At 42.4% G+C, this 9,933-nt stretch overlaps 1 protein-coding gene across 4 annotated transcripts; it reads right to left on the reverse strand.

The window, feature by feature from the left end:
• Nucleotides 1-863: 863 nt before the first annotated feature.
• On the reverse strand, nucleotides 864-6,151 carry gorab (golgin, rab6-interacting). Of its 4 annotated transcripts, XM_024004487.2 has the most exons (5): nucleotides 5,948-6,151; nucleotides 3,720-4,053; nucleotides 3,362-3,463; nucleotides 3,094-3,234; nucleotides 864-2,568 (listed from the first exon to the last, which is right to left on the reverse strand). In XM_024004487.2, the coding sequence occupies exons 1-5, from the start codon at nucleotides 6,000-6,002 to the stop codon at nucleotides 2,103-2,105; spliced, it is 1,098 nt and encodes a 365-aa protein (XP_023860255.1). In that variant the 5' UTR covers nucleotides 6,003-6,151; the 3' UTR covers nucleotides 864-2,102. The 4 variants fall into 4 exon arrangements, with proteins under 4 accessions (XP_023860255.1, XP_023860256.1, XP_070303781.1 ...); XM_024004488.2 differs by lacking the exon at nucleotides 5,948-6,151 and having other exon boundaries at nucleotides 3,728-3,869; XM_070447680.1 differs by lacking the exon at nucleotides 5,948-6,151 and having other exon boundaries at nucleotides 3,716-3,805.
• Between the last annotated feature and the right edge of the window lie 3,782 nt (nucleotides 6,152-9,933).

Raw genomic sequence — 9,933 nt, forward strand, 5'->3', positions numbered from 1 at the left:
CCAGTGTCAAGGTCAAAATTCAATAACGCCGACGGGCCAGATGGCGGAGATTTTCAGTAAAAGTTGATCTCACAGCTTCTCTGTGGTTGGTTCTCGGGTTACACGGCCCTTCTCGACCTGTCGAGGGACGCTAGCGCCACATAAATCACACAGTGCTCTAGAAGTCTACTGCTTTCTCAAGTTGTTGGGCTTTACCGCTTCACCAAACCCAATGGCTAATAGTCAATTCCAATTCGTGTTTTTGTATACTTCTACCTTATAGCCTTTAGATTCCATAATAGTTGGTCACATACCCTACTGAATTATGCCGGTCTCTATAGTTAAATTAGTACAAGTCAGCTCTATACTTTTTCAGAATGATTTATCCCATAGAACAGTCGCTATACTATTTTCTGAGGCATAGATGCACTATTAGGCCATAAGCAATGGCTTACACGCAAATACCGGTAAACATCCATCAATAAATAACACATTGTTATTAAACAAATTAGTAAAATATCATCATTTCAGGCAGGATATTAAACGCATTAAAGCGTTGACCTGTGAGGTGGCGGGGACATTCAGTGGTCACTCACRACTCGCTAACTAATTAAAAGAGCTGGGTTTATGGTCTCCCTTTCAGACGGCCAGATGTGACCAAAGCGCTGTAAAATCTCAGAGCGGTTTACAGAACGCTTACTGCACTTTAAAATGACTTGAAAAAGCGATGGGAGTTCGAAACTATTCTCACTAAATTCCACTCCGGCTCCAATAAGGAATCCGTTTACCTTACAGCACCTAGAAAGACAGATTGAAACAGTCATTCAAAATACGAATTTTGTTGAATGAAAATGACAAAAACAAAGCAAAATCATAAAGAGATACAAGTTTCGTATTCATTTAATTATAATACTTCATTCATACTAATTTAACCAACCAAGATGACATGAACAGCATAGAAGTGTTCCAATGAACAGGTTTTGTGCAGTTGCATTCATGTTCAGAATATATATAGAAAACATTTAAAAAATGAACACCCAAATACTAACCACATAGTGTAAAATAGAATGTTTAAATATCCACCCACTTTTAATAAGCCCATTGCAATACAAAACAACAGATGTTGGATTTAAACAAATTCCCATAACATTCATTGTAAGGATAATATTTTAAAAACAAACCACTTGGTACTCTCTGGCACACAACCAGGGGCATAAAGCTTGTTTTTACACACAAAACAACTAGCTGCAGCACACTCATATCAGATAAATGTTATATTGCTGGAGACACATTTGTTCCATAGAGTGCCACTGAAAACAAGCTGTTCTAAAGCCATAACAGTAAAGCAGCAACATGCCATGGAGCAGTTTCCTCTCAGAGCATACATACATTATGAGATATCCCCTTACCATTCCTTAGGAAGCCTGCTGGAGATCTGCAAGTCTTTAATATGCCTGAGACAGACAGAGTTTGGTTTTAGGAAATACCAGCCCTTCGATAGCAAAACCCGACAGATAATATGTTGATCTACAACATACAGAGAGAATAGATCTGGCAGCGCTGCTTTAGTGAACACAAGTATCTTCTATTCATCTGTAGCCTGGATCTGTACAGAGGAACATTCAGGGGTTTAATGTTAACCACCTCCTTTCAGCTTCACCATAAAGACAAAGCAGGCCAATTTTAAAAGACGGCTATGCTTTCAGTTCTACATATGCTTGGCTAGGCATGACACAGAGTATTCACTTCGGATGTAAATGTTGTGCAAAATAAGTGCTTGAAGCATTTTAGACACCGCCACATTAAGAGCATACAGACAAACCACCCGACAAACAGTAACAAAATACAAATGTTGTTCGCTGCACAATGAAGACTCAGTGAGCCAGTTCTCAGACAGTACAAATCAAAATGAATTTCCCCCAACGGTAGAATGTTTATACACACACAGTACACAGGATTGTTACACAAAGAGAGGAAATATCCCCTAATGGATGTATTGGACATACAGTATTAGTATACTGAGGCTACGTAGTAACAGGCAGGACTGACATTCTGGGTCAGTAAGAGTCTGTTACTTTGAACAGTGAAAGTAAGGGCTGACTTCTCATGGACTACCCCTCATCTCAGGAAGCCGGGGCCTCAACCTCGCTCTGCCCCGCTAGGGGGATGTTGGCCGTTTTACAGTCCTGATCGCTCCCCGTCACTGCAGGGTAGTCCTGCTGGAGCATGGCACTGCCTGCCTGTGTCTCAGTCTCTACCCCTGGTGTGGACCCTGTATCTGGGGGAGACGGGACATTTGCCTCTCCCTGGTTCTCCATGACACTCTTCTGCTTCCTCTCCTCCTCCTCCCGCTTCCTCTCCTCCTCCTCCCGCTTCCTCTCCTCCTCCTTCCTCTCCTCTTCCTGTTCCTCCTCCGTGGCCTGGAGGTGTAGTTGCTGCAGCAGCTCCTCCAGCTTGTGGGCCTTGCGGAGCTCGTTCTGCTGGATGATGGCACACAGGTGCTCCGTCAGCTGCTCCTTTATCTCTGTCTTCTTGTGGAGGTCCAGCTTGGCCGTCACATACTCAGACTCCGCCTTCTCATAGCGCTTCCTGAACAGAAAAGGAGACAGGCAGATGGATTTATTAGGAATTTGTTTTATAGCAAAGGAAGGAATACATGGCATACCTCACCTGACAAAGACTTCTGTGAAATCGAAACGTTGTTGATTTGGGTTCAGAAAAAAAGTCACGGTGGAGCAGCAACATTCCTTGTGCAGGCCACTCATTCCTTTATCTCCTTAAATAGTATTATTTTTTCAGCCCAGCATCGTTATTCTCAAGTTTAGGATGTACATATCACCATCCTTTTTTCATATCTGAGGGGACATTGTTTTATCAATGTATTGGGATGTATTGAAGGAGTACGCTGAATAACCTGTAGGGAGCAGTGTTTCCAGGGTTTGAAAGAAGGAAATGTTCACTGCCATAACAGTACAGCTACAGACTGCTGTGGTTGATTTTTTATTGGTGATACAACAAGAATAATGGGTATTAGTAAATGGATGACCTCCCCTGATTGAAAAGAATCCCATCTCCGTGGCAAGGATTCAGCATGTTCTCCAAATCGTGTGTTACCTTGCAGTGTTATAGTCCCAGCTGGCCTGCTCTATCACACCTCTCAGAATGCAGATGTCGTTGGACACCATATTGTCCAGAGTCTGCAACTCTTTCTGGATCCTCTTCAGCTTCACTGACTCTGCCTGGGTCTGTTTGGATCTGTGTACACAGAAAAACAGGCATTCGGGTGAATTTGTGCAAGTGTAACCACAGCAAGTGTCCAAAGGAAACAAAGTGTATCAGAATAGCTGGTAGTGATAATGTGAACTACGGCATCTGTCCTTACTTCTCAGCGATGGTCTTGGTCAGGAGGGCTTTCTTGCGCTTATTCCTCTCTTTCATCATCTTTTGGTCTTGCTGAAGCAGCTCTATGCGAGTCTTCTCCCGACTACAACAAGGAGCATTAACACCCAATACAGAGAAAGGCAATCAACAGACATGAGGATGATCTAAGACAATAAAGGACAGGCCTAATTAGCCTAAGATAAGTATTCTTCAAATAAAATCACTGCACTCTTCTTGGTTTGTGGACCCTGTCAGTGTCAACAACATTACTGGCATGCCAAACTAAATGAATGTACAGGCAACTGTACATCATAAGACATTGATCTATAACTCATTTATGATAACAAAGACTTACTAACAATTTCACCTCTTGTTTTTCCAACTCCCTGGCAATAGGCGGTGTGTCCTCTGCTGGTGCAGGAGCATGGTTTACGGCAAGGGTCTCTTTTTGGCTGGGTTCCTCCACCGGCTTTGTGGGGGTGACGACGGGCTGAATGACAGCCTGCGGCAGGGCCTTAGTGGGCTGCGGCGAAGGCTTGGTTAGCTGCTGCTCGGGTGGTAGTGCAGACGAGCCGGGTCCACTCTTTTGCTGAGTGGCTAACTGGAGGGCTCTCTCTCGCTGCAACTGCTGCCGACTCCGGTTAGTAGGAGCTGGTTTCCGTCCACGACCTAAAGCCGCAGGCACCGCCTGGTCTGATGAATGAGGTAAAACAACAGAGATACAGGGATACTGGATATCGATACACTTTACAGACGTAACTAGCTACTGAATTAACTAATGAATGGATATATGTGGACAGCCGACTCTTGGCTAAGCAGCTAACTTTATACTAGCCCTTGATCATGAATCTCAGTTTCATTACATTACACATAAGTCATTGGACGAAGGTGTCTTCTGTATGGGTAGTTTTGTTAAGCATCCCCGACGGTCAATCTAAACATACACACGTGTCATTGTGCTAAGGTTTTGGAAACATTAGTACCTTATCTTTCATATCAGCTGGAAATATTAAGTTGATACACATCTTGATAGGGTTAGTGTTCCCACACGGCCATACCTCCATGTTACAGTGCGTGGTTACGGAAAACAGACGGATGACAAGACGGATGACAAGACGGATGACAAGAGGTGACCACCTGTGCTAATTAGCTATCTTGTGTGCTCCGAACACCTGTGTGTAAGCATCATTTGAGAAGTGAGCAGAAGTGTAGGTTCATTGCATGGAGGCACCCATAGCTGTAAGGATCTATGCAAAACTGCAACAGTAAGTGTATGTTTTTTTATTTGAAGGATTCTTTCTCGCTGATGAAAGGGTCATATTTTTTGGAAGCCGTATCACAAGCGATGATTATTGACGTTTCTAAAACACAGCGTTGGGATTGTAGTTCACATGAGGCAGTTGTGGGCGTAGCTAATGGCAGAGAACTGTAGGGAGAAGACAGAATGTCACCTAGAGTTTGTGAGCTAACCTTATGTAAGCCCAATATGTACTCTTAAGCAGCCTACCATTACTCCTTAAGGTCCAAGGATCTTATGTGATTTTCAGACGAAGATTGTTTTGGCTGCCAGAGCCAACCAAATACTCCATCTAAACGTGAATCGATTTTCAATTGCGATAACGTTCTAGAAACACAAAACCCTTTACTTCCATGCCACATCAAAATAACGTTATACACTTTACTATACACTGTTTTAACCGGTTTCATCACAGTTGCAGCCAACAGTATTTTTCAGTCACAACACGTTTATGTCGGCCTTCTTCAGTTACACACAGGTGTTTGGAGCATGCTAGATAGCTAATTAGCACAGGTGGTCACTGTCTTCTGTAAACAAGTAGTGTAAAATGGAGATAGGTTTAGTGTTCCCACACTGCCATAAAGGTGTGTATCAATTCAATTTTTTTTTAAATGATTACTTATATCTGATATAGGGACCACAAAGGTCCTTATGCTTCCCAAACTGTACCGAAAGCGATGCATGTTAATGTTCAGACCGAGTGTCGGTGATCGTAACAAAACCTCCCCCTACAGAAGATGCCTTTGTCCAATGACTCTTAGGGTGCGTTCGTAAACTCGTTCTGACTATCTACTACAATTTCAGAGCACTCTCGTCTGAGTGTGCCAGAGCACAGAATAACTGATGAATTTACAAACGCTCGACACCCGTCGAATATGGTCGGTGTCAGTAAACGTCGGCAAAAAAAACGTAATTACATTGTTGCCAACAGCAGTTACAGTCACCTACGCTATGGATAACATGAAAACAACCTAACCAGCTCTGCTAGAGCGAGCAAAATGGTCAGTGAGGTGTTCTCTCAGTTGTGTCTGGAAGTACCTAGCAAACTAGCCAACGTTAGCTAGGGTGCTTGACTGCTGTTCGTTGTGAGGTTAGAACGCTAACGTTACTCATCCGCCAATGCGTCCAGTGTACGCTCCGAGAGCAAAACGCTTTGAATTTACGAACGCCCAGTGCGCACTCTGGTACTCCAGATTGAATTTACAAACACAACCTTGTGTAATGTAATATAACTAAGTCATGATTATCAAGAGCTGACGTTATGATAGCTTGAAGTCAAGTTTAAGTTACCTTTTTGCTGCAACTTTCGTAGCTCCTCTTCCGAAAACCCTGACCATCCAGCCATTTTAAGATTGATATCCTAGGAATTTAGCGACACGAGATACTTGTTAGCTATTAAATATTTAGCGAAACCATCAACTTAAAATGCCAAAAGTAAGTAACAATCCAGCAAAACTTTCTACTTAGCCGCCATCTTTGCTTATTGAAGCCACGTCGAAGACCCCGAAAAGGACCAGTGAAGGGACATTAGAAATAACGCCTGTATGATTTTTTTAAATTCTAAATTGTAGTTTATTAATTCACATGATGTGATATTCACCGGTTTATGTGCTGTTAGACTAATTATACAACACGCACAAATACTCAACTGAAATTGGTTACCAAGCAAAAAGCTTTTTTTTAATAATGTAAAAAGGGAAACACTGGCATATACTTTGGACACTAGTATGCTTCAGAGCCAGAGTTTGTCAAGGCCAGTTTATACTTGGTCTAACGACATGAATGTGTGTAGACGATTAGAATGCGACAAATGTCGCTGGTCAAAATGAAATTTCATTTATACTCCGGTGAAATGTCTGGAGACCGTCGCTGCGACTTTTAGTTTCCTTGACGCACAGACATAAACAAAACTATCTGCGACTGTCGCAACGTCCGTTGTCGTGGTTACCGGACTGACACAGCAACCAGACCAAATCAAATGTTATTTGTCACATGCGCGGAATACAGGTGTAGACCTTACAGTGAAATGCTTACTTACAATACCTTAACCAAGAATGCAGTTTTAAGAAAAATACCTACAAAAATAAAAAATAAAAGTAACAAATAATTAAAGAGCAGCAATAAAATAACAATAGCGAGGCTATATACAGGGGGTACTGGTACAGAGTAAATATGCGGGGGCGCCGGTTAGTCGAGGTAATTGAGGTATTATGTACATGTAGGCAGAGTTCTCCTGTGACAAGATGCGAGAGTTCTAAAGTTCTCCTATAGAATGACCTACTTTTATTTCGTTACACTGTGGCAGTAAGCTATTTTCTGTTAGCTCGCCATTAGTTTGTAAATAATTATGTTGTCGTGGATTTATTTTCCTGTAATAATGAATAAAAAAGTGCTAAAGTAAAGACTGTCAGCTATACTCTGCTTCTGGTGAGTCTCCTCATTATTTGAACTGGCTAGCAACGAACCATAATATTGTTTAGAAAATTACTTTTAGTTGCCTGGCTTGCTAGATTGACGTTTACTGAATTCATTTTTAATCGGATGGGTTTATTTGTGTTAAAATAGAGAAAGTATGCTATTTGGAGCACCGGGCTGCTGATGTCATGCAGAGTCTGTCAATTTGTGTTTATATATTTTCATAATGACACGTTAGATGTCGGATAGTGCTGAGCGATTGACCGACATTTCTGTTATTTTTCGATTTTCAAACCACTAATTGACCAACGTCGGTTAAAATATTTGAATTCTATTTCGTTCAGTTTTTTCTGTGAGCTCAATGTTCACATTGCACAGTTTCTCTAAAGATGAATCAGATTCAGCCTGAATTGTGCGATATATTAGGGAGTTGTAGTTTGCAACAGGCCAATATTCTCAACCTGGTCTCATAGACTAGACATAACATAGTAAATGTAAGTCCGGGACACTCAAATTAGTATGACATGTTACTCTTGCTATGGTTACAATCTGACAGATGGTTACTTCAGTAGGGTGGTTGGTCGGGGTGGATGGGTAGGTGTATAACGCAAACATCTGGTAACCTAAACGTTGTGAGTTTGAATCTCATCACAGATAACCTAAGCATTTTAGATAATTAGCAACTTTTCAACTACTTACTACTTTTTAGTTACTTTGCAACTATACTTAACAAAAATACATGTGGAAAGACTCATTCTGATTGGCTGGGCCTGGCTCCCCAGTGGGTTGGCCTGGCTCCCAAGTGGATGGGCCTATGCCCTCCCAGGCCCAGTCATGGCTGCGCCTCTGCCCAGTCACGTGAAATCCATAGATTAGGGCCTAATTCATTTATTTCAATTGACTGATTTCCTTCTATGAACCTTAACGCAGTAAAATCTTTGAAATTGATGTATGTTGCGTATATATTTTTGTTCAGTATACTTAGCATGTTAGCTAACCCTTCACCTAACCCTAACCTTAACCCTTTAACCTAACTCCTAAAATTAACCCTAACCTTAAACCCTGACCCCTAGCCTAACTAACGTTAGCCACCTAGCTTGAATTCGCAACATCATTCGTTTTGTAAATTTGTAACATATTGTACTTTTGCAAATTTGTAACAAATTGTACGTTTCGCACAATTGTCAAATATTGTACATTTTACAAATTCGTAACATATAATATGAATTGTAATTCGTAATATACCATACAAAATGGGTGATGGACATCCACAAATTAATATATACCAATCACAATCATACTAAACGCAGCAAAAACGTCCTTTCACTGTCAAACTTCGTTTATTTTCAGCAAACTTAACATGTGTAAATATTTGTATGAACATAACAAGATTCAACAACTGAGACATAAACTGAACAAGTTCCACAGACATGTGACTAACAGAAATAGAATAATGTGTCCCTGAACAAAGGGGGGGGGGGTAAAAATAAAAAGTAACAGTCAGTATCTGGTGTGGCCACCAGCTGCATTAAGTACTGCAGTGCATCTCCTCCTAATGGACAGTACCAGATTTGCCAGTTCTTGCTGTGAGATGTTACCCTACTCTTCCACCAAGACACCTGCAAGTTCCCAGACATTTCTGGGGGGAATGGCCCTAGCCCTCACCCTCCGATCCAACAGGTCCCAGACGTGCTCAATGGGATTGAGATCCGGGCTCTTCGCTGGCCATGGCAGAACACTGACATTCCTGTCTTGCAGAAAATCACGCACAGAATGAGCAGTATGGCTGGTGGCATTGTCATGCTGGAGGGTCATGTCAGGATGATCCTGAATGAAGGGTACCATATGAGCGAGGAGGATGTCTTCCCTGTAATGCACAGCGTTGAGATTGCCTGCAATGACAACAAGCTCAGTCCGATGATGCTGTGACACACCGCCCCAGACGATGATGGACCCTCCACCTCCAAATCGATCCCGCTCCAGAGTACAGGCCTCGGTTTAACGCTCATTCCTTCAGCGATAAACGCAAATCCGACCATCACCCCTTGTGAGACAAAACCGCGATTCATCATTGAAGAGCACTTTTTGCCAGCGACGGTGGGTTTGTGCCCATAGGCAATGTTGTTACCGGTGGTGTCTGGTGAGGACCTACCTTACAACAGGCCTACAAGCCCTCAGTKCAGCCTCTCTCAGCCTATTGCGGACAGTCTGAGCACTGATGGAAGGATTGTGCGTTCCTGGTGTAACTCAGGCAGTTGTTGTTGCCATCCTGCACCTGTCCCGAAGGTGCGATGTTCGGATGTACCGATCCTGCGCAGGTGTTGTTACATGTTGTCTGCCACTGCGAGGATGATCAACTGTCCGTCCTGTCTCTCTGTAGCGCTGTCTTAGGCGTCTCACAGTACGGACATTACAATTTATTGCCCTGGCCACATCTGCAGTCCTCATGCCTCCTTGCAGCATGCCTAAGGCACGTTCACGCAGATGAGCAGGGACCCTAGGCATCTTTCTTTTGGTGTCTTTCAGAGTCAGTAGAAAGGCCTCTTCAGTGTCCTAAGTTTTCATAACTGTGACCTTAATTGCCTACCGTCTGTAAGCTGTTAGTGTCTTAACGACCGTTCCACAGGTGCATGTTCATTAATTGTTTATGGTTAATTGAACAAGCATGGGAAACAGTGTTTAAACCCTTTACAATGAAGATCTGTGAAGTTATTTGGATTTTTACGAATTATCTTTGAAAGACAGAGTCCTGAAAAAGGGACGTTTATTTTTTTGCTGAGTTTATATGGAGTGTCACAGATTTACGTAAAGAATACTACGAAATGCTCTGAGAGACCAGGTTGATATTCTACATATACTGA

This window comes from Salvelinus sp. IW2-2015, linkage group LG16 (genome assembly GCF_002910315.2).
Source record: "Salvelinus sp. IW2-2015 linkage group LG16, ASM291031v2, whole genome shotgun sequence".
Lineage (NCBI taxonomy): Eukaryota > Metazoa > Chordata > Actinopteri > Salmoniformes > Salmonidae > Salvelinus > Salvelinus sp. IW2-2015.